Below are 24,748 nucleotides of genomic sequence, written 5' to 3' on the forward strand. Positions count from 1 at the left end.
GCTTTAGTAAGGCATTTGGTCAGCTTCGTTAGAAAGGAATTTGCAAGTTAAGTGCCCAATCAAGAAACACTTAACAGACAATGGATCTTGGAAGACTCCAATCCACATAAGAAGTCTACCTGAGGACGTTCAAGGTAGCATGTGAACAATAGCTGCTACCTGTAAGTTCTGAGTCATGCATGGACATGTGACTTGCCCATGTGACCTAAAACTCCTGTTTGTAGCTGTATTCTACATAGAGAGAGGGAGGGGTGTCCGCCCACAAGAGTCTATTTAAACCCCTAGGAGACCTCTCCATTTTGTCGTCAGCTGGCTCAAGAGATAGCCTCTCCACCCCAAGGGATACCTGAAAGAAACTGGAACAAAGGACCGTAACCATAGGGGTGTGAGTGATTGCTGGACCCAGACTAGAAGGAGCCTAGTCTGCAAAAGAAGCTTACTGAAACATCTCTGAGCGTGAGGTTTCCTCTGTAATCACTTTCTTACTGTATTAGGTTTAGACTTGTGTGCTTTATTTTATTTTGCTTGGTAATTCACTTTGTTCTGTCTGTTACTACTTGGAACCACTTAAACCCTACTTTTTGTATTTAATGAAATCACTTTTTACTGATTAATTAACCCAGATTATGTATTAATACTTGGTTGGGGGGGGTGAGGGGGAGAAACAGCTGTGCATATCTCTCTAACAGTGTTATAGAGGGCGAAGAATCTATGAGTTTATCCTGTATAAGCTTTATACAAGGTAAAACAGATTTATTTGGGGTTTGGACCCCATTGGGAGCTGGGCATCTGAGTGTTAGAGACAGGAACACTTCTTAAGCTGTTTTCAGTTAAGCCTGCAGCTGTTGGGGGACATGGTTCAGACCTGGGCCTGTGTTTGCAGCAGGTAAGCATGTCTGGCTCAAACCAGGCAGGGCACTGAAGTCCCAAGCTGCCAGGGAAAACAGGGGCAGAAGTAGTCTTGGCACATCAGTTGGCAGCCCCAAGGGGTTTTCTGTGATTCAACCCGTCACAACCCTCTTCTATTGTGTTGGAATATGTCTGATGAGAGCACGACGGGGCCTCTTGGTGCTAGGTGCTATGCATGCACATACTAACAGACAATCCCTGCTCCGGAGAGTGCACAGTCTAAGGAGACAAGAGGTGGGAGGGGAAAGTGAGGCCCACAGTGGGGAAGTGACTTGCCCAAGGTCACCCAGGAGATCAGTGGCAGGGCTGGGAATAGAACACTCAGACTCGTGAGCATCTGAGGCTGGGCGAATCTGTGTGACTAGCAGAGCCCCATGAAGAATGGGGCTAATTCATGAATTAGCGAGTGAGCTTTCCCTGTTCACCCAGCTCTCTGTCCTATTGTCAGTGAATGGGATGAGACCTACAGCCCCGCTCCACCCCTCACGCCACTCCAGCAACATGGACAGCAGAAAGCTGGCTTAAATGGCCAGCTGGGGATTCCTCTTGCATAGGGGAACCCAGAAGAGAGACATCTGCCTTTGCCCAACCCTGGCCTCCCCAGCATAGGGGACAGGCTGGGATGTGGCGGAAGCTCCTGTGCTCTGGCCGTCCAGGTTGTTACTGCCGCTGTCAAAGCAGTCCTGAGGCTGCTCTAAATTGCCCCGGGGCCAAAATAGCCCCCCGGCTGCCTCCAGAATCAGGGTGCCAAAGGCACCAACTGAAGAACCCATACCCTGCCTGCACATCATCTAGTGGACAATAGCTCTGCTTGGGTCTTTCCGTTTAACTGATTGTCTGGGGCCAAATGTACTGTATGGCCTGCCTTTGACTGGAGCTGAACCTCAAACTGGGATGCGTGGGGGAGGAGTTACCAGGTGAGTTGAGAGGAGAGGGAGTGGCAGTGTGAGCTGAGGGAGACAGGCAGGCTGACAGGACAGGGGGCCATCTCCACAGAGAGAGCTGGAGGGTGTGGCTAGGGTCCTGTCTTGGCTGCTTTGTTGGTGCATGTGTGTTTGAACCATCTGCTTACCCCTGTAATTCAGCAGCTCAGTACAGTACTCGACACCATGATCATTGTTTGGTTCCCCGGTGTTCCAAGCTTTGTAGTGATACAGGGAGCGATCTGTCCACCTCCAGCGTCTGTACTGCAGAGACAGGGGAGAAAAGCCTTTGGGTCCCTGAAAGAAGAGATCTCGATGATAAGGCACCATAGAAACACCTAAACCCAATAGAGAAGCCCCGACTCTCTCCCACTGCCTGAGTAGGGCAAAGGGCCGTGGGGCAGTGGGTGGGAAGAGACCAGCTCAGGGGGACAGGACCTGGAGACGCTGATCTAATAGTAACCTCATGCAGGAGGTGCTGGGGCGAGGGGGAGGAGCGGAGGCAGGAAGAGGTGGGGTAGGAGTGGGGGCTTGGGGAAGGGCTGGAGTGGGCGTGGGGCCTGGGGCGGGGAAGGGGTTGAGCCCGCCCCCTGGGGAACTCAGGAAGTCGGCACCTCTGCCGAGGGATATCAGAAATACACCCATCCAGTTCTGGGAGCCAATCCCAGCAGCCTGCTAAGCGTCTAGCACAGGTGACCTCAACCATGGCGGGGACAAGTGGCCTAACAGTGGCAGCCACCCTGGAGGGCTGTACCAATGGAGCGAAAGCAGCTCCGTGTTTGTGTGTAGACAAGCCCTTAGCAACAGACGGAAAACGTAGTAAAGTGTCACAAGGCCTGATTCTCATTTACTTCTCACTGACACCGCTCTGGCACTTGTGAAACTTCAGCCTTGGCTCTTAAGTACATAAGAACGGCCATACTGAGTCAGACCAATGGTCCATCTAGCCCAGTCTCCTGTCTTCGCACAGCGGCCACTGCCAGGTGCTTGAGAGGGAATGAGCAGAACAGGGAATCATCAAGTGATCCATCCCCTGTCGCCCATTCCCAGTTTCTGGCAAACAGGGGCTAGGGACACCATCCCTGCCCATCCTGGCTAATAGCCATTGATGGTCCTATCCTCCAGGAACTGATCTAGTTCTTTATTGAACCCTGTTATAGTCTTGGCCTTCACAACAAAGAGTTCCACAGGTTGACTGTGTGTTGGGTGAAGAAATATTTCCTTTTGTTTGTTTTAAACCTGCTGCCTATTCATTTCATTTGGTGACCCCCAAGCTGAAAAATCCCAGTCTTATTAATCCCTCCCCATATGGAAACCGTTCCATACCCCTAGTCATTTTTGTTGCCCTTTTCTGAAACTTTTCCAATTCCAATATATCTTTTTTGAGATGGGGGAACCACATCTGCATGCAGTATTCAAGAGGTGGGCGTACCATGGATTTAAAGAGAGGCAATAAGATATTTTGTGTCTTCTTATCTATCCTTCTCCTAATGATTCCCAACATTCTGTTTGGTTTTTTGACTGTCGCTGCACATTGTGTGGATGTTTTCAGAGAACTCTCCACAATGACTCCAAGATCTTTCTTGAGTGGTAACAGCTAATTTAGACCCCATCATTTTCTATGTATAGTTGGGATTATGTTTTCCAATGTGCATTACTTTTCATTTATCAACATTGAATTTCATCTGCCATTTTGTTGCCCACTCACCCAGTTTTGTGAGATCTCTTTGCGAGAAGACCTTCCTTCTTATCCCATGACCGCTTACTTTGCTTAAGAGCCTTTGGTGAGGGACCTTGCCAAAGGCTTTCTGAAAATCTAAATACATGTTGACACTTTCCCAGCAAATCCTGTTCATCAATGTGGCTGATAATTCTGTTCTTTCCTATAGTTAGTTTCAACCAGTTTTCCTGGTACTGTTAAGGAAAAGTTAGCACATGTGACTCCATTTTGGTTTGGGGCCCACCATTGTTTAAATGCCAGCACATCATACACCAGGAGGAGTGATCGTTAGATACTGAATCCCCGTGAAAATCCTCCTCCTTGTCTCCAGCCTGCCTTGACTCCCAGTATCTGGTTTTTGTCAGTCTCTAACTCTCTGTCTCTTGGACTTGATGTGAGGCCTCCCATCCTGATAAAAAAGGTTACTGATGCATGGCTTTAGGACCATGCTGTGTAATTAACATACTGGTATAGCACGAGGAATGCACCAAGCAGGGATAGGTGGTAGATAAGACAAGGGTTTGTTTATTGGCTAAGGTTTCCGATGCACGAAGGCAACATGCTTTGCTAAAAAGTATATAACCTTTGTATAATCTGTACTCAGGGTCCCCTCCTGGCTAGCGGGGGGCACCACGCTCGAGCGTAATAAACTTAGTGTCTTTTGGGAACTCTGCAGTTGTGGACTTTGTTTATGTGCCTCAGCCTAGATTCGAACTGTGCGTGTCCTATCAGGTATAATTTGCAGCATTTGTGTGCGTGTCCTACCAGGTGTAATTCGTAGCATTTGTGTGTGTGTCCTACCAGGTGTAATTTGTAACAGTACTGAAGTCAGGTTTACTGGCCTGTAATTGCCAGAGTCACTTCTGGAGCCTTTTAAAAAAAATGGCCTCACATTAGCTGTCTTCCAGTCATTTGGTGAAGAAGCCGATTTAAATGATTGGTTACAGACGACAGTTAGTAGTTCTGCAATGTCACATTTGAGTTCCTTCAGAACTCTTGGGTGATGCCATCTCGTCCTGGTGACTTATTACTGTTTAGTTTATCAATTTGTTGCAAAACCTCCTGTAATGACACCTCAATGTGGGACAGTTCGTGTTCTGTTAGTGACTGTCACGGTGCTTTACTGTGAGCTCGACGTGCCCGTGGGGTCCTGTGTGTGCTGCTCACCCTGATGCAGTCTAGAGACAGGAGAAGCAATGTTCCAACACAAAGGAAGAGACTGATTTATTTCTGTTTTCTCTGTAACTTATGTTTTTACTTCATTTACAATAAATCAGATCCACAACAAGCTGGGGAAACTGGTGCCATGTAAATGTGAGTCATGGTCAGGGTGAGATGTGGAAAGCAAAGATGTGTCTATATAATTATTCCCATTACAGGCACTCATCTATGCAAATGCAAAAACTCAACGCTGTTAGAAGAATCTCCACACCTATTTTCTGCGTGGATGTTGGAAGGCCGCAGAGCTGGAGGGTAGGTTTGCGTAGAGACAAGGATGGTCACACCGTCCCCTCTGAGGAGAAACAGCTGCTCAGTATCAGAAGCTAAACTCTCCTCTGCGGTGATACTTACAAAACACTTGACAATGGCTGGATAGCTGGTGGGCTGAGGCCACTGTCCATTTCGCTGACCAGTATTGTCTCCCTGTGCTCCCCTGTCCGTCTGCTGGTTCCCTCCTGTTGTCTCTTGTTGCAGACTGTAGACTCTTTGGGGCCAGACACAATGGGGTCCTGGTCCATGTCTGGGCTCCTAGGTGTGACCACAAGACAGGTAGCTAATAATAATTAGCAGCAGCAGCAGCAGCATGTGCCATGGTCTGAATCATTTGCAACACGAATGTCATTGTTACACAGGTGGGGAAAGTGACTCACTTCAGAAGGAGGTCTTGGGGTGCCCAGGGAAGGGAAAGGATCCCCCATGTTCTCCACATCTCCAGTCTCCTGCTCTATTGTTGCCATGAGTGGACTTCCTCCTTTATTCAAGAGAACGACTTTCAGTATCGTGAATGAAGTCACGTATGGTCTCAGCCTCAGTGGTTTGGGAGTTCTGCTGGAATATTTCTGCCACCTTTTCCAACTTCCTTTTCAGTAGTTGCCTCTCCGGGTAGTTGTCTGGAATGGCGAAACCTGCTTTATACATCTCAGCTGCCTCCCACACTGACTTCTGCTGGTACAAGAGGAAATTTCCCCAGTGACGGCAGACTGCCCGCTAACACCTCTTGCTGAGGCTGGGCATTTCACTCAGGAGATTGAGATAAATCTCTTCTCGGTAGTGAGGTGTGTTTTCTCCATACATGTCAGCTAAAGCCAGCCTTGAAAACACAGAGGCTGGATCTTTCTGCACAGCCTTTTTGAAGGCCTCAATAGCTGCTGCCAATATTTCTTCTCTTCTGCTGGATTTGGCCCTCCACAACTGTATCTTGTAGCAATAACCAAGGTCATAGTGAAGGAGATGATAATTGGGGTTCAGAGAGATTGCTCGCTCTAGAATAGAAATTTTTTTCCCTACAAATTCTAGTTGAAAGAACTTGAAATTCTAGTTGAAAGGGAAAAATGAGACTCCATTTGGGCTGAATGAATTTCCACTACATGCTACAATCATGGGGCAGTGATTACAGAGTGACAGGGTTTCTTTCTGGTTAAAAGCAAATTGCTAAGCGGCAACAAAGAACTAAGCCTGGATTTCAGTGTCTGACGTCCTCACTCTCCCATGCATGGGACCAGTATGAATGGGTTGAATCTAACCTTTGTGAAATCCTCTTAGTACTTCTTGTGTCCTAGAAAGCAACACTGCAAAACCCCATGACTCATTGCAATAGATGCAGCCCGTGGTATTTGTTATGTCACAGAAAGCTCCCCTCTTTGTAATGTCAGGAGAATTTCTCAGGGGGGAAATAACAATGTACAAAACATTTGTTCAAAATGTGTTTCCCTGTTTGAATGCTCCTCCAGCACCAGAGCTGCTAAGTGAGAGTATTTAGAAGTGACTATTTTGTTGTGCAGTTCACCTTTAGGGCTGAAGCTAGCTATTAACTGGAATATTTGATGCGTGTTATTCCAAGCCAAAATGTACATCATGATGTCACAAAACAGAGCCCACAAAACAAAGGGATTTCCCATGTAAGAACTTGGTGAATCTGGAGCTAAGGTTGCAAATGCAGTATGGACCAATAATGTAAGGTATGGGGGTTAACCTAAATAGAAATGTAACTTTTAAGGAGCTGACATCTAGAAAATTGAATCTTCAGGGTGCGCTTAAACCCCCTCAAACATTGGAAATCATCTGGCTGCCCACTGGGGTCATTTATGTCCTGGGATACGTATATGTGTGTGTGGAGAGAGAGTCTCGCACTGACTTCAATGGGGGCCATTTATCCAAGGAGACAGGAAGGGCCTGACTCTCATTTACACAAAGGCTAGTTCCCAGCATGCTGGCAGCGTAAAGCGAGTGTAAATGGAAAGGCCCCTTCGCACGGCCAGGGTGCTGTGAAATGGCCGCAGGGTGTGCCTACCCTGGAGTGAGAGGTGGGACCGTAGCATGGGCTGCCCTTCCGGCACTAGCGTAACCTAGATATCACAGCTAAAAACAGCAGTGACGCTTGGCGGTGCAGGACCTGCAAGCCCGTCTGGCCCCCCAGGTACGTACTTGTGTTTCTAGCCCACATCCGGGTCTGTGCCACTGCGGCTTCACTGCTCGTTTTAGTCCCACTAGTTAGATTAAAGCTCGCACGGGGATGCCTACCTGAGCTAGACACACCTGCGACTGCACTGTAGCCATAACCTTAGTATCAGTGGGAACGGGGCCCACTCTAGTCAGAAGGCAGGAGAGAAATGTAATGGGGAGATTCTGAGGGTCGGCAGAAGGTAAATATTCTGTCTCCGGACATTTAATTGAGACAATCGAGGCCTGTTACACCCCTCCCCCTGCTGTGCATCCTGCATGCAGATGTGGTTGCCCCATCTCGAAACAGATAAATTGGAATTGGAAAAGGTTTAGAAAAGGACAACAAAAATGATTAGGGGCATGGAACGGCTTTCATGTTAGGAGAGATTAATAAGACTGGGACTGCTCATCTTGGAAAAGAGACGACTAAGGGGGGATATGAGTGAGGTCTATGCAATGATGACTGGTGTGGAGAAAGTAAATAAGGAAGTGTTATTTATTCCTCATAACCCAAGAACTATCGGTCACCAAATGAAATGAATAGGCAGCAGGTTTCAAACAAAGAAATGGAAGTATTTCTTCCCACGATGCACAGTCAACCTGTGGAACTCTTTGTTGTGAAGGCCAAAAAAGAACTAGAGACGTTCATGGAGGACAGGTCCATCAATGACTATTAGCCAGGATGGGTAGGGATGGTGTCCCTGGCCTCTGTTTGCCGGAAGCTGGAAATGGGTGACAGGGGATGGATCACCTGAGGATTCCCTGTTCTGTTCATTCCCTCTGGGGCACCTGCCATTGGCCAATGTTGGAAGACAGGACAATGGGCTAGATTGACCTTTGGTCTGACCCACTGTGGCCGTTCTTATGGACTCTGTGGATGCAATTTTGTATCATCTGCAAATTTTGCCACATCACTGTTTACCCCCTTTTCCAGATTATTTATGAAAATATTGAACAGTCCTGGTCCCAGTACTGACCCTTGGGGAACACCACTACTCACCTCTCTCCATTCTAAAAACTGACCATTTATTCCTACCCTTTGTTTCCTGTCTTTTAATCGGTTATTGATCCATGAGAGGACCTTCCTTCTTATCTCATAACAGCTTACTTTGCTTATGAGCCTGTGTTGAGGGACCTTGTCAAAGGCTTTCTGAAAGTGCAAGTACACTACTTCCCCTGGATCAGCCTTGTCCATATATTTGTTGACCTCCTCCGAGAATTGTAATAGGTTGGTGAGGCATGATTTCCCTTGACAAAACCCATGTTGACTCTTCCCCAACAAATAGGATGTATTAGCAGGAGCGTCGTAAGCAAGACACAAGAAGTAATTTTTCTGCTCTATTCCACGCTGATACAGCTTCAGCTGGAGCATTGCGTCCAGCTCTGGGCACCACATTTCAGGAAAGATGTGGACAAACTGGAGAAAGTCCAGAGGAGAGCAACAAAAATGATTCAAGGTCTATAAAAGATGACTTATGAGGAAAGATTGAAAAATCTGGGTTTAGGCTGGAGAAGAGAAGACTGGGAGGGGTCATTTATATACTTGAAAACGGTTATAAAGATTGTTACAAGGAGGAGGGAGAAAAATTATTCTTGTTAACCTCTGAGGATAGGGTAAGAATCAATGGACTTAAATTGCAGCAAGGGTGTTTTAGGTTGGACATTAGGAAAAACTTCCTGACTGTCAGGGTGGTTATGCACTGGAATAAAGTGCCTAGGGAGTGTGATGGCGTGGCTGCCTGCCACTGGCAGAAATGGGGTTAAAAGCAGCCCTACGGAGAGTGAGCTGTAGGCAGCCAATTAGAAAGGGGCTGAGAGAAGCAGGCAATCATGACCTGGCAGGCGCATATAAGAAGGGCTGCACGGCGTAGCAGAGTTCAGTAGCCGAATGGAGTTTGTGGGGAGAAGACCAGGCTCTGAGCAGGAAGAAGGAGTGCCAGCACCTGGGATAGAGCAGTGCTGCAAGCAAGGGCTGGGGGAGCTAGGGAGAGCTCTGGGCTGGTTGCTACAACCTGCAGGCTGAGGACCTGAGGTATGGGCAGAAAGGGTGCTGCAGCTACATGGGAAGTGGCCCTGGGACAATGGACTGAAGTTGCCACTGGAGGAGTGGCTGAACAGAGGAAGTGAGGAACTGAGGAACTGAGGAAGTGAGCTGTAGCTCACGAAAGCTTATGCTCTAATAAATTGGTTAGTCTCTAAGGTGCCACAAGTCCTCCTTTTCTTTTTGAACAGAGACTGTGGGTCCCCTGGAGGGGGGAGAATACAGAGTGTGGCACGGCCAGAGGGCAGTTGTTAGGATATAGATATTCAGGCCTGTCTGTAAAGGCCTATACTCTAAGAATTTAGGTGTATTCTTATCACTTGGCTAGAGATAGAGGTATAAAAGAAAGAATCAAAACCACTGTCTGCCAGTGTAAGGGCCTTCTCTTACTGTGACAGTTTGTGGCCCTGTGCTTAGGCTCAGGCCTTTGGCTAAGCAGCAGAGGCAGCCATAAGCTGGGAAGCGAACGGTCACATCCTCACATTCCAAACTAGTCACATTGAAATAAGGTGCTATTGGGCTGTTAGGCACTATCAGGACAGGATTGTATTCCTATCACCTCCAGAGAAAGGGAAGTGCCTAGAAAATGTAAAAGGAAACTTAGTTTGATAGCATCCTGTCTGGCAAGAACTCACTTATCAATAGCTGGGATGTGAAATCCTCACTTCTGCATTGTTTTGTCATTATAGTTCCCACTTTGCTGTTGTTTGTCTGTATAATCTCTGTCTGGTTCTGTGATTGTTCCTGTCTGCTGTATAATTAATTTTGCTGGGTGTAAACTAATTGAGGTGGTGGGATATAATTGGTTACATAATCATGTTACAATATGTTAGGATTGGTTAGTTAAATTTCAGGAAAATGATTGGTTAAGGTATAGCTAAGCAGAACTCAAGTTTTACTATATAATCTGTAGTCAATGAGGAAGTGACTGGGTGTGGGTGGGGGTGGGCATGTGGGTGTGTGAGATGGGAACAGGGAATGGGGGTAAGAAAATTGGAATCATGTTTTGCTAAAGGGGGAGATGGGAACAGGGAATGGGAGTAAGGAAGATGGAATCATGTTTGGCTAAGGGTAGGAATGGGATCAGGGACACAGGTGTAAGGCTCTGTGGTGTCAGAGCTGGGAAGGAGGATACTAAGGAAGGAAACTGGAATCATGCTTGCTGGAAGTTCACCCCAATAAACATCGAATTGTTTGCACCTTTGGACTTCGGGTATTGTTGCTCTCTGTTCATGCGAGAAAGACCAGGGAAGTAAGTGGGTGAAGGAATAAGCCCCCTAACAGCAGTGTCACTGAAGAGGACTCTACGGTTCTGGGAGTGGCGTGGGTCCTGGAACAAAAGTGATGGCAACAAGGCACCACCAGAGGAGGGGGCCCTGGGAGTAGAGCTAATTCCCATCACAGCCAGCAGGAGGCGCCACAGTGGTGACTCCCATCCCGTCACAGGGAGGTTGTGGAATCTCTGTCAAAGAGTAGGTTAGACAATCCCCTGTCGGTGATGGTCTAGATAATACTTAGTCCTGCCTTGAGTGCAGGGCACTGAACTAGAAGACCTCTCGAGGTCCCTTCCAGTGCTATGATTCTATGAAATTGTGTTCATCTGTGTCTGACAATTCTGTTCCTCATTATAGTTTCAATCACTTTGCCTGGTAGTGAAGTGAGGCTTACTGGATTGTAATTGCCAGGATCACCTCTGGAGATTTTTTAGAAATTGGTGTCACATTGGCTATCCTCCAGTCATCTGGTACAGAAGCTGGTTTAAATGATAGGTTACATGCATAGGTTTTAGGACTGTACATTTCATTTCTGTTTAACTAGCTTCCTCATTTTTGTGTAGTTCCCCTTTCTGAAATTAAATGCTCCTGTGTTGGACTTCTTTGGTGGTCCCCTCCCCCCAGATATGTTCAATTGAATTATTTTATGGATGCTATTACAAAGCGGTTCAGCTAGATTCACCTCTTGGGCTGGACCCTGTGCTCCCGTTTAGAACTAAATCAAGCATGTAGAAGCACTCGTCCAGACTCTAGGGAGATGGGGATAAAAATCTCGGAGCAGAAGGAATTATGGTCCTTTTATCCTGTTTAGATTCTCAGGGGCAAAGATTCCTAAACACAAGCAAGAGATCCGCAGGACTAACCTGGGTTAGCCCTAATGGACACATCGAGCTGGCATATTTCATCAGCTCTGGCACCATGTGAATCCTAAGACTGCAACACGTTTTTGTGTGTATGGTTACTTGTTTTAACTTTGTAAATAATGCTCTTATTTCTTTTTCCTGGTTAATAAATCCTAGTTTACTAGAGAAATGTCTACAAGTGTTGTCTTTGGTGTGAGATCTAAGGTGCAAATTGAGCTGGGTGTAAGTGAGTGGTCCTTTGTGAGTGAGACTAACCTGAATATTTTGTTATCTTTGGTGTAAAGCAACCATGGGCAGGGGCTGGAGCCGGAGCAGCCCGGGGGTGGGGTGGGGTGGGGGGTGCTGGAGCCGGAGCAGCCTGGGCTTGGGGGTGTTTACACAGGGGAGGAGCAGGAAGGGCTGGGAGAGGAATACCCCACAGCTGCTGGGTTGAGGTCCTTGGACTGGCATCCGGGACAGAGGGTGGGCCGGGTTCCCCCCCCAGTCAGTGCTGGGGTGAGACATGAGGGAGAGCCCCTGGGGGCGGTGGGGGCCGTCTGGAGCAGCCTGCGATGACACCCGGCAGGGGCAGAACGTTAACGTGAGGTGGTCGGGGGGGCTCAGGGAGAGGGAAGCGCGGCTGCTCCCAGCGCGAGAGGCCAGGGCATGACCAAGGGGGTTGACGGGCTGAGTAACCACGGGAAGGGGCGTCCGAGGTAATTCCCCAGATGAGCCAGAAGACGGTGCTGCTGAGGGGTGAGTAGCACCAACCCCGTCACGCCATCTCAGCTCTCCACTGTGCCCACAGAATGGCCGCGCTGGTCCCCATAAAACTGCCTGAACCCCCGTAGCTGGGTCTCTGCGGCTCCTTTCCAGCTCTGAGTGGTGATACATCCATCCACAAACAGCTTCTGGGAGGGGCCCACAACCCCGGACAGCCCTGGGGCAGGTACCTGCTGACTGCCCAGGTTTGCTGTAGAAAGGGATTGCGGCTGGAAGCAGGGCACCTGCTCTGCGTGCAAAGCAGCCCCCAACCAGATAAGAGCTTTCCTGTGTTTTGCCCCTTCCCCAAGCTCCCCGTGGATCTACGCCCCGTCCCCTCCAGCATCCCCCGACAGGGCAAACCTGCCAGTTCCAACCCCCCTCTCACTCACTCACACCCAGCCTGCCCTGGCTGTCTGCTTATCCCTTCATCGCAGCGCAAAGGGGCCCGTGGTGTTTGGATGCGCCTGGCCAGTTGGCAGCGCTGGGGTGAGCGTGTTCACCTGCACCTGATGGGGTCGCTGTGCCTGAGGGGTTGGAGCACACAGGACCCCGGGGAGGGCTTTTGAACGTGCCAGGTAAGGAGCCTTTACTCCTGTCCCACCCCTTTGTCCATCTCACCCACCTGGGAGTTTAGGGTCCTTTAAGGTAATCCCTTGAGTGCCCAGCAGACCTCAAAGGTACCCCCTTAGCTGTCTAAGTGTCTATGGCTGCTTTTCAAAAGGGCTAGCAGTGTCTACTGAAAACCATGGAGAATCTTCCTCACCTCACCCCACCCCAATGAGAACAATAGAGGATTCCACCGCCCCCCGCCCCCCTGAGAATACTGCAGGGGTCTTGGACCCCAGCTGAGAACAATGGGAGCTGCTGTGTGCTGAGCTCTTTGGTAAATCTGGACACTCATTTCCACCAAGTGAGCTTCTGAAACTCCAGCCTTGGCTCCTGCTCTATTAGTGACTGTCACGGTGGTTTACTGTGAGTTCGACGCGCCCGTGGGGTCCTGTGTGTGCTGCTCACCCCGATGCAATCTAAGGGCACGGAAAGGAATGTTCCAAGATGGTGTAATTGACTGATTTCTGTTTTCTCAGTTACTTTTATTGTAAATGAAATAAAACCATAGCAGATCAGTGACAAGCCGGGGATGAAGGTGCCATGTCAATGTGAGTCATTGTCAGTGAGAGGTGCTGAAAGCAAAGATGGGACTCATGATATGGGCACACTACCGGCACTGAGCCATGCAAATACAAAAACTCAACGCTGTTAGAAGAAACTCCACACTTATTTGCTGCGTGGACGTTAGAAGGCAGCAGAGCTGGAAGGTAGGTTTGCTTAGAGACAAGGATGGTCGCACTGTCCCCTCTGAGTAGAAACAGCTGCTCAGTATCAGAAGCTAAACTGTCCTCTGCGGTGATACTTACAAAACACTTGACAACGGCTGGGGAGCTGGTGGGCTGAGACCACTGTCATTTTGCTGACCAGTATTGTCCCTTTGTGTTCCCCTGTCTGTCTGCTGGTTCCCTCCTGTTGTCTCTTGTTGCAGATGGTAGACTCTTTGGGGCCAGATGCAACGGGGTCCTGGTCCATGTCTGGGCTTCTAGGTGCTATCAGAAGAAAGGTAGCTAATAATAATGATAAGAAACAGCAGCAGGATGTGCTGTGGTCTGAACAATTCAGGGAACCCAGAATCATTTGCAACATGAATATCACTGTTACACAGGTGGGGAAAGTGACTCACTTAAGAAAGTGACATGGTGTGTCCACGGTAAGAAAGTGACATGGTGTGTCCACGGAAGGGAAAGGAAAGGATCCCACATTTTCTCTCCTTCTCCAGTCTCCTGCTCTGTTGTTGCCACCAGTGGATCTCCCCATGTACCACGGACTTTCATTCTCTTGAATGAAGTAATGTATGGCCTCAGCCTCTGTGGTCTGGGAGCTCTGCTGGAATTCTCCTGACACCTCTTCCAACCTGCTTTTCAGTTGTTGCCTCTCCAGGTTGTTGTCTGGAATGGTGAAACCTGCTTTGTACATCTTAGCTGCCTCCCACACTGACTTCTGCTTATAGAAGAGGAAATCCCCCCAGTGAAGGTAGACTGCCTGCTGACACTTCTTGCTGAGGCTGGGCATTTCACTCAGGAGATTGAGATAAATCTCTTCTTGGTAGTGAGGTGTGTTTTCTCCATACATTTCAGCTAAAGCCAGCCTTGAAAACACAGAGGCTGGATCTTTCTGCACAGCCTTTTTGAAGGCCTCAATAGCTGCTGCCAATATTTCTTCTCTTCTGCCTGACTTGGCCTCCTCCAGTTGTTTCTTGTAGCAGACGCCAAGGTCATAGTGAAGGAGATGATAATTGGGGTTCAGAGAGATTGCTTGCTCTAGAACAGAGATTGCTTTTTCTATGATTTCTGGTTGAAAGAACTTGGCTGCATGTCTCAGGACCTCAGGGTCCAGGCTATTCTGAACAACATCTTCTAAGAGGGCTTCGGCTTGCTGTCTATCACACTTCTTAAGGATCTTGGCTAAATACACCTTAGCTTCATAGTTTTGCTGCTGTTCATGGAGAATGGCAACCAACTTCTTTTTGGCTGCTTCCCGATGTACAGGCTTGTGTGAGTGAGTCCATGATGCAAAGACCGCAATTGCCAACCCAGCAAGAAATTCCCCATTTGCTTCATCTTCTCTTAATGCCATTTGGAAACACTTTGTGGCTTCAATGCCATTGCGGAAGCCTGCTGCCAGGAGAGACCAGCCTTTCTGTGCATGTATCTCAGGGATCTGAGCTGCATGTGGAGAGCGGCTCTTCAGGGAGCTGCAGATCTTTCTAACCTTGTCCAGATAAAACTCAACCAAATCATAGTGGGCCAAGTGATAATAGATCCAGGCGTAGTTTGCATAAATGACCAGGACCTGCCGGGGGAAGTTATCTGGATGATCTCTTTGCAGAATCTCTTCGGCTTCTCTAAGGCTTTGCAGAGCGTCTTCATATTGCCCTTGCAGGTGGCAGAGATAAGCCTGCATGGCAAGGAGCGTGGGCTGGTTCTGGTAGTGAGTGTGGGCAATCCTGAGAGCCAGAGTTTGGAGGAGGTGAACTGCATCTACCTTGTCTCTGATTTCAAAGTTCCAGGTGAAGTGGCACTGGAGGGCCTGCAGCTTCTCCTTCAGACGCAGGGTGCTGCAAAGAGAGGGGAAAATGAGACTCCATCTGGGCTGAATGAATTTCCACTACATGCTACAATCATCCCCACCACCATGACAGGGAGCGACACTGCCCCCCACCTCCAGTGAGTACCCCTGCTGCAGGTATCCCCTTCAGCACCCACCAATTGTACTCCCACCCCCACATTCCCTCCCCCTCCCCACTCGGCAGTGTCCTCTTTTTGGGAACCTGAAATATGGTCACCCTGGAACAAGCACCACACTGAACAATAGAACAATCCCCCCCCCCCCGCCTTGTTAGACTCACAGGACTTCCCCCTCTGCCTTGCTAGACACATAGCCGCCCCCCCCGCACTCCCTCCAGCTGTCCCTGCGCTCAGGGTGGTGCTGGGGGGGCAGTGGGGTGACGTGGTCTCAGCTCCAGGCTGAGCGTTCACAAGAGCCCCCCGCCCCCCCTTGCAAGCAGCTGGTTCCCCTCCCTGCAGCCTCCCCGGCGCTGTAGCTCCGGGCTCCTGCTGCTGCTGCCTTTTCTCTCTGCAGTTCCTGGGCTGGTCCCATCCCACCCCCCCGGCTGCCCCTTGGCTCCAGCTCCCCAGGGATCAGAGTTAATCTCTCCCCCCCAGCAGCCAGGTTTCCTGAGCTGTAGCTCAGGAAAGCTTATGCTCAAATAAATTGGTTCATCTCTAAGGTGCCACAAATCCTCCTTTTCTTTTTGTGAATACAGACTAAGACGGCTGCTACTCTGAAACACAACGGAGAGGGGGGGACAGGGCTGGGGGGGCACTCTCTTACCGACTCCTCCGTTGATGCGGAGCGAAGCCGGAGTGACAGCTGGCCAGAGGGGGAGCTCTCCGTGAAGGTGGAGCGAGGGGAGCTCGCAGGGCGAGGTGCCAACAGTGACCTGCACTAGCCCTGAGAGGCACCAGCCTGGAGAGTCAACAGGACGCAGAATTACCCCAGAGTGACCCCGCCCCAGAGCTTTCAAAGCCGGAGATTTACAGCCCCAGAAATGCGCAGAGGGGGGTGGAAAGCTGCCTGACTTTAGCCCTGGCTGGAAATGTCCCCCCCGCCCAGCGACCCCAATGCTCCTACCTCATTGCGATCCGCTGAGTCCCAGCCCGGCCAGGGGAGGTGACGGCTCCTTTCACTGCCCCGGGTTTCTTCCCAAGGTGTGGACGTGCCCGGTTCTGGGAGAGACCCGAGTTCTGCCCGGGCAGGCTGGACTGTGGCCGCCCGGACGATGCTGCCCTTCTTATGCAGGGCGGGTTGCTAGCTGGGGATCTCACTGGTTTGGCTGGGGAGCTGCATTTCCCCGGAAAGCGGGAGTGAGCAGGAGAAAAGGAAACTGAAACTTAACTTTCCCTTCCACTTGTCAGCTTCAGCGTCCCCTCAGCCTGAGTCGCCACCTGCAGCTCCCTGGGTGACATGGGACTAGTTATGGGGGGTGTGTGGGTGGGGGTGCACACACGCGCTTGCACACGTACAATCCTGGCCTGGGCTTCCCAGGGCACGGACGGGGTCACTCACCATCACCGCGCCGCGGGCGCTCCCTGCTAGCCCCCAACCAGCTCCACAGCCCCCTGCCCCGAACCGGTTGCCCCCGTCCCGGCCCCAGCCAGCCCTTCCCCACCACCGGGGGGTGTTCGTATCGCCCTCACGCACTTCCAGGGCCCTGCCTGGGGCACGGAGCAGCGAGGAGCAGAGGGCGATGACGGAGGCAGGGCAATTAGCCAAAGGTGAGAGCTTTGTACCTGCTCCCCCAGGTCTCCGCCTCTCCCTGAACCTCCCCCAGCTTTATCCGCGCAGGGTGCGACTTTCCAAAGGCCCCCCGCCCGGTTTAGTCACCCAGGCCCCATTGGCTGCCAGCGTGATCCCTGCTCCTCAGTCACTTGGGCACTTTTGAAAATGCCTCCCCCACATACAAATGAAACCCTCTAAAGTGAGGAAATAATAGTCAGGTTGTGACGTTATTGACATGACCTGTGACCGTACAGATCATTGTTGCAACCACTGTTATATAGTTGCAGCAAATATTGTACAGAGGTTGTGGTGTGAGGTGTCTATGGAGAGGTTAGGGTTGGCTGGGTAGGATTATGCTGTCTGTATGGGTCTATCGTTGTTGTGATTGAAGCGATGAACATTGGCTATGTACTTGTATCTCAATGTGCTTGATTCTAAGTAGCCTCAGGGAAGCATTTGGTCAGCTTCTTGAGAAGGGACTATTCTCAATAAGTGCCCAGTCAAGAAACGCTTAACTGACAGTGGACCTTGGGAGACTCCAATTCACATGAGAAGTCTTCCTGGGAATGTTCAAGGTAGCATGTGAGCAATGGCTGCTCTCCCTGTAAAAGAATTGAGTCATGCAGGGACATGTGACTTGCCCAAGTGACTCCAGACGCCATCTTGCTGCTGTGATTTTCCACAGTAAGAACAAAGGGGTGTCCTTCCACATGGCAGAGGATATAAAAGGCCCTGGAAATCCCTCCATTTTATCTTCAATCCTGTTTCTTACCTTTGGAGAGACTTTGCTACACTGAAGTTCTGAACAAAGGACTGAATGACCCATCCCAGCTGGGGATGTTCTCCAGAGACTTGATTTGAACCTGCCGTTTATTCCATCACTACGACATGCCTGAACCAAGAACTTTGCCATCACTGTATGTCATTGATTCCATTTAAGCAATTTTAGCTCTCATCTATATTTCTTTCTTTCAATGAGTAAACTTTTAGATTCTAAAGGATTGGCAACAGTGTGATTTGTGGGTAAGATCTGACTTGTATATTGACCTGGGTCTGGGGCTTGGTCCTTTAGGTTTGGGAGAACCGTTTTTTTTTATTGGGGTATTGGTTTTCATAACCAGTCGTCCCCATAACGAGTGGCCCTGGTGGTGATACTGGGGAACCGGAGTGTCGAAGGGAATTGCTTGTGTGACTTATGGTTAGCCAGTGGGGTGAGACCGAAGTGATCTGTTTGGCTGGTTCGGTGTGCCTTAATAGTAAAGGAAACCCAACCTTGGGCTGTAACTGCCCTGCTCTAAGCAATTTGTCCTGAACTGATACTCTCCGTTGTGTCCTGCCAGAGGCTGCATCGTTACCCAGGTTCCCTGTGCAGCCTCATCTCTTCCCTTTGTACTGCCGCATGCTGGTGCGCTCCTCAATGAGACGATCGCGTTCTATCTCCGTGGGGCCCCTGCCTGGTTCACTGCGCTGTGGGGACAGTGTGGGGGTCTCTTCTGTTCCGTCCTACATCGGTTCTTATGCTCTGCTCCTCATTGCAGTGTCTGAGCGCTTTCCAGCTGTGCATTAATTACTGTGACTCACACCTGTCACATGTTTGGTTTCTCCTCTCCCAGAGGGAGAAGCGTCTTTCCAGAGGGTTTTTTAAATATACATTTTGTTTTGTTTCAGAAGGTGGAGGATGTAAAGGGGGGAAGGCCGGTGGCTAGTTGCCATTTCCTTCTCACTAATAGGGAGGAGCTGGCTGTGAATCTGAAGGTGGAAGGCAACTTGGGTGAAAGTGACAACACAGCGATAAAGAGTTTGTGATCCTAGGAGAAGGAAGCAGGGGGAGCAGCAGCATAAAGACAATACACTTAAAAAGCCGATTTCAACACACTCAGGGAATTGTTTGCCTGGTTCTCTGCCCTCGATCGGTAGGGGGGACTGTCCCATCATTGAGGGGTGAGGGGGGAACAGCCAGCACCCTAGGGCCACATCTAGAGCAATTTATTTAAAGGGGATGCAAAGCCGCGGTTGCTCTTTGTTGGGGGGTGTCGATGCCTGAGGCCTGGGCTTGCGAGGGTTAACGGGCCCTGACCAGCTCCCAGCTGAGAGCTCCTTGCTGGAGATGCATAAATGCTCCTTAAAGGGACAAATCCCATCATGTCCCGTGTGCTCCCCAGCCCCGGTCATCCGAGGCTCTCAGAGCAGCCCGAGGCCTTGCCAGCCGAATGCATTCTCCCCAGAGTGAGGCAGGCTGGCAGGGGGTGGGGCCTCACCATAGCCTGCTGCGTTTCCGGCCCAGCTCTTTCTGATTCCTCACGCTCCCTTTAGGTTTCATTTCTCTGCGTTTCAGCTTCCTGATCTCTGTACAAAGAGCTGGCAGGTGCCCAGGACGGGGAGGGGGGGCAGCAGGAGAGACGTCACCCACCTTCCCCTCTGAACATCCCCCTCCCCACACCCCCCTCCTGCGAACACTTGCACGACTCACATGCATGCCCCTGTGAACACATTCCCCCCCGCACACCCCCCCCCCACTGCTGTGCTGGGGCTGATCCTGGCTCTGTGGGGCCCTGCAGAGGGTTGCAGGGGTTGGGTGGCATAGAAGCCGGGCTGCGTCTGCCCCTCATGCCTGGTCTCTGTGCAGAGTTGAGTAAGTGGGGTGTCCAGCTGGTGGGAGGGAGCCGCATTCCCCATGGGCTGTTAACCCTCCGAACCCCTTCCTGTTGTCAGCTCCCAGTGGCTATGTGAGCAGGGAGTGACTGAGCTCTCCTCTAACATCTAGTGATGGGATGGGGGAAAAAGACTTCTGTATTTACATGAGTACGTAAAAGGTTGTTACAAGGAGGAGGGAGAAAAATTGTTTTTCTTAACCTCTGAGGACAGGAGAAGAAGCAATGGGCTTAAATTGCAGCCAGGGAGGTTTAGGTTGGACATAAACTTCCTACAGTTGCTGTAACTACAGGGTTTGGCAGCTCCCTGGCACGGTGAGTCGCTCCTGCCCAGAGCACAAGACTAGGAGCAACGTCCGGGTCAAACTGTCGTACAGACATCCACCTTTTACCAAAAAAGCCAAAGAAACAACAAAAAAGATAAGAACGTTCAAAGCACCTTATTTGTGTTTCTATTGCATTTGGGTCTAGTAAACAATAGAGACACCTGTACATTATTTTTATTATTGAGTCTGCAAAATACAAACCCTACATTTAGATAAATTACAATGGCATGGACGTGTCCATGTGCATATTTGTTTGTTTTTCCTAAAGTTAATTAAGTCTTTTGGGAAGAATTGTCAGAGCAGCCACCAGCAAGAGTTGGTGGATGCATGGTGGCCACCACAAATTTTGTTGTGAGAAGGCCTGGTGTAAAGACAGAGCTACTTGACGCAATTGAGAGCTGTTCTGTTAAGGGGTCACTAGGGCTGAAATCACTGATGATGAGCTCTAGCTGCCGAGCCATCGACCTGGTGAAGGACAGTGGTGCAGGGAAAGAGAGCGCCTGAGCAGTGAGGTTTCCCGCTACCCACCGAGCGCTGGGTTCAGTGGTGGGACCTGAGAACGTGGCATCGCAGAGAGCAGCGGGTGGCGGCAGAGAAGCAGCAGCAGCGCCGGGGTGACCGATGGTGGCAGAGGGAAGGGTGGCAGCAGGGTCCGTTGTGCTCGATGCACGTCCTGGGTGGGGGTGGGAGGCGAACCCACATGAAGGACCCTCTGAGCTCTGGGTCTTTGCTGACCAAGGACAGCCAACTGTGAGTGGGGTGCAGTGGAGGGAGAGGGGAGCGATGTGCTAATGGGACATTCATTCCTCGGACTTTCCCACCAGCAGCTGGGAAACTGAGGCAAAAGACACTGCCCTGTGTTAAAGGGGAAAAGGACTGAAAGGCAAAGGAGGAGTGTGTGTGTGTGATAAGAAAAGAGATCCTTATGCTTTCAGTCTCCCTAGGTTCGGCCTCCCTGTCCAGCGTCTGTCATCTGGAAGGATCCCTTCTCCTGCAAAGAGGACCCCTCCCACCCTAAATAATGAGGAGTCAATCAGTAAAGGTAAAATCAAATAAAGTGTATTGAAGGGTTTATAACAAAGAGTGGGAGAAATAAGAAGGGGAATAAAGAGCAAAATTGCACAATACAGTGATTACCCCCAAACTCAACCCTACAATACAGATATAAAAACCATCTTCACAGATCAAAGCGACAGCAGGTGCTTGGGACCTCAATCCTCTGGCTAACGGCAAGGCTTTGGAGAGGAGCTCCAAGGAGTCCCTTGATGTTCCTTCGGGGCCACAGGAAAACAGAACAAATGGTATGCTCAGGAGGACAGCAATGGACGATGAGAAAGGTAAGTGCTGTTTCTTGTCCTCTCTTCTCTTTAGAGGTGAGGAAGCTGTTGGAGGAAAATCCCTAGGATGGATAGATGTCTGCAGGTAAGACCCACGACCCGTGACCGTCCCTAGCTGCCACTCAGTTGGACAGCCCTGAGGCCATGTTCGGGGCAGCTTTTTATACACTTGCCCGGGAAACCCCTTAGAAAAGGCGGGAAGCCCCTTCTGGGAAACCCCTTAGGAAAACCAATTCTGACTGGAAATTGTTTACAACTCCAGGAGAAATAAAAGAGCGGGAAAATGGACCTATAGCTCACGTGGGCATAAAATTCCATTTTGAAACCAACATGGATTCCTGTAGTCACAAAACATACGAAAATGAACCCACCTAACAAAAGTGTGCTGTGGGGTTGGCTTGGCTTATGATCACATGTGTTTGAATGTGGTTGTGATGTTTTCCCAAACTAATGCTGGGTTCCCTTTCCCTTTCAATAGCAGTTCTCTTTTGTAAAACACAGAGTCAGTGCCTGTGAGTGGGGACGTATTGTCTCTTGGAGGCGCCCGGGGCGGTGTTAAGTTTTCCCAGATTACTGCGGTGGGGGGGCTCGAGCCAGTTCTTTGTGGCAGTGTTAGGAGGAACCCCTAGATATTGAACCTGTGTGGGTGCTGCTGACTCCACCATGCAGAAGGCTGAAGTTACATTGTGGTAGGCCACGCCTAGAGGTGCCACTCAGGTCAGGGCCTGTTGTATTAATTTAGATGGGCCAAAGGTGTTAACTACTCCTGAGGGAATTCTGCACCAAAAAAATAAAAATTCTGTGCACAGTATTTTAAAATTCTGCAAATTTTATTTGTTAATAAGTTAATGTGGATGCTCCAGTGTGGCAGTGGGGAGCACAGGCCACTGGCTGCACGGAAGTGGGAGATCACGCTGCAGCACCCCCCGACCCCCCAGGACAGGACTCGGCAGTGAGGTTGCTCTGGACCCTGATACAGCGCAAGGGCTGGACCTCCCCCGAAACTCCCAGGGCCCTGCCCCTCTGCACCGGGCACACCAGGTGTGGGCAGGCAGGCTCAGCCCAGCAGGATCCAAGTGTGGAAGGGCTTAGTGTGGGGGGCAGGGGCATGTTTTCTGCACACACAGTGGTGCAGAATTCCCCCAGGAATAGTAACATAACCCAGTCACTGTCCAACACTGACCAGTTGGAAAAAGGTCCAAGGGGTGGTATTCAGGGACCTCAGCCTGCTTAGTACTGTGGCAAATGCTTCCAGCTCTGGTGGGGCCTGATGTTTACACAACCGCTAGAAACGTCCCTGCTTTGTGTGTCTGAGTGGAGATGAGACCAGGAGGAGATGGGTGGGCCAGAAGAGAGAAGAAACTCTGGTTATTGCAGATATCTAGAGGGAGACCAAGTCCTGTCCCTTATCCAAAAGGCCAGGCCCATCCTGCCTCCCTCTGAGGGTCCCCTTCCTCTCCTCCACTGAGATCTGGGCAGTTCAGAACACAGTCAGAGGGGGCTGGATGGATGCCTCTATGCAGGGCCAGGATTGGGACAGAGGAGACACACACAGAACTGCATGCTCAGGAGAGTTTATTCTTGTTGTGGGCTGCAGCCACTGAGGGGAAGGGGCAGGAGTGTAACTAGAACAGACACACTTCGGAGAAGAGAGTTTGCAGCTGGGGAAGTGAGATCTGGTCTCTCAGGGAGGGAGAGGACTGTCCCTTGATGCAGCAAAGGCATCGGAAAGTCTGGGACCTTGTCTGATCATGCCCAAGGAGCCCAGTTCTTTTGCATCCGAGGCGCTGAGCTCCCCCTTCAGGCGCAGGCGAGCGACTCTCCTCGTTAGGGTCGATACTTGCAAACGTAGCCATTTTTCGTATGACAGTCTTTATCATTCCAGTTCTTAAAATGTAGAAGGCAAAACCAATCACTGGGGCAATGGAAGGGCGAGTGGGGCCATTCCTGCCCTTATAGTGATGTCTCTCCTCATTGCACACTGCTGAGAGAAGACCCCAGTTCCTGTGCATGAGGCTGCGAGGATGAGGACGCTGGAGATGAAGGCCCATGTGCCTCAGACAGGGACAGGCACCATCGTTCCATGAGGGATGCTGTGTCAGAGTGACAGTGGAAGACCCTTGTGACATTGCACCCCATAATGCTTTATGGAAATATGCTTATGAAAGTAAATAGGACATAACTGGAATATATTTTATGCTAGATAGGCTATGTAACATATCTCTGCAAAGGTTATGATCTACTGACTATATCTGAATGCGTGTATCATTTTTGTACTCAAAGTTATGAATACTGGCTGTGTACTTGTTTGATTTTAAGTAGCTTTAGTAAGGCATTTGGTCAGCTTCCTTAGAAAGGAATTTGCAAGTTAAGTGTCCAATCAAGAAACAATTAATAGACAATGGATCTTGGACGACTCCAATCCACATAAGAAGTCTACCTTAGGACGTTCAAGGTAGCATGTGAACAATGGCTGCTACCTGTAAGTTCTGAGTCATGCATGGACATGTGACTTGCCCATGTGACCTAAAACTCCTGTTTGTAGCTGTATTCTACATAGGGAGAGGGAGGGGTGTCCGCCCACAAGAGAGTCTATTTAAACCCCTAGGAGACCTCTCCATTTTGTCTTCAGCTGGCTCAAGAGATAGCCTCTCCACACCCAAGGATACCTGAAAGAAACTGGAACAAAGGACAGTAACCATAGAGGTGTGAGTGATTGCTGGACCCAGACTAGAAGGAGCCTAGTCTGCAAAAGAAGCTTACTGGAACATCTCTGAGGGTGTGGCTTCATCTGTAATCACTTTCTTACTGTATTAGGTTTAGACTTGTGTGTTTTATTTTATTTTGCTTGGTAATTCACTTTGTTCTGTCTGTTACTACTTGGAAACTCTTAAACCCTACTTTTTGTATTTAATGAAATCACTTTTTACTTATTAATTAACCCAGATTATGTATTAATACCTGGTTGGGGGGGAGGGGGAGAAACAGCTGTGCATATCTCTCTAACAGTGTTATAGAGGGCGAAGAATCTATGAGTTTATCCTGTATAAGCTTTATACAGGGTAAAACAGATTTATTTGGGGTTTGGACCCCACTGGGAGCTGGGCATCTGAGTGTTAGAGACAGGAACACTACTTAAGCTGTTTTCAGTTAAGCCTGCAGCTGTTGGGGGACATGGTTCAGACCTGGGGCTGTGTTTGCAGCAGGTAAGCATGTCTGGCTCAAACCAGGCAGGGCACTGAAGGTATGTTGGCAACAAGAAGAAAGCCAAGGAAAGTGTGGGCCCCTTACTGAATGAGGGAGGCAACCTAGTGACAGAGGATGTGGAAAAAGCTAATGTACTCAATGCTTTTTTTGCCTCTGTTTTCACTAACAAGGTCAGCTCCCAGACTGCTGCGCTGGGCATC

The 24,748-nt window shown here is 49.8% G+C and overlaps 1 protein-coding gene, 1 long non-coding RNA gene and 1 pseudogene across 3 annotated transcripts; 1 reads left to right on the plus strand and 2 right to left on the minus strand.

Annotated features, from left to right (window-relative positions):
• Positions 1-5,526: 5,526 nt before the first annotated feature.
• On the minus strand, positions 5,527-7,329 carry LOC144930560 (interferon-induced protein with tetratricopeptide repeats 5-like; annotated as a pseudogene).
• A 5,870-nt stretch (positions 7,330-13,199) lies between these two features.
• LOC140905511 (interferon-induced protein with tetratricopeptide repeats 5) lies at positions 13,200-16,621 on the minus strand. Its single transcript, XM_073328970.2, has 2 exons — positions 16,380-16,621; positions 13,200-15,303 (listed from the first exon to the last, which is right to left on the minus strand). Exons 1-2 carry the CDS (start codon positions 16,382-16,384, stop codon positions 13,866-13,868), a joined length of 1,443 nt encoding a protein of 480 aa, XP_073185071.2. The 5' UTR covers positions 16,385-16,621; the 3' UTR covers positions 13,200-13,865.
• Positions 16,622-16,789: 168 nt separating this feature from the next.
• LOC140905514 (uncharacterized) lies at positions 16,790-24,233 on the plus strand. Of its 2 annotated transcripts, none has more exons than XR_012156873.2 (3): positions 16,790-17,023; positions 20,940-21,046; positions 21,188-24,233. It is a non-coding gene; the product is annotated as an uncharacterized LOC140905514 (long non-coding RNA). The 2 variants fall into 2 exon arrangements; XR_013635239.1 differs by having other exon boundaries at positions 20,949-21,046.
• Positions 24,234-24,748: the final 515 nt, after the last annotated feature.

Source organism: Lepidochelys kempii, chromosome 1 (assembly GCF_965140285.1).
Source record: "Lepidochelys kempii isolate rLepKem1 chromosome 1, rLepKem1.hap1, whole genome shotgun sequence".
Taxonomy (NCBI): domain Eukaryota; kingdom Metazoa; phylum Chordata; order Testudines; family Cheloniidae; genus Lepidochelys; species Lepidochelys kempii.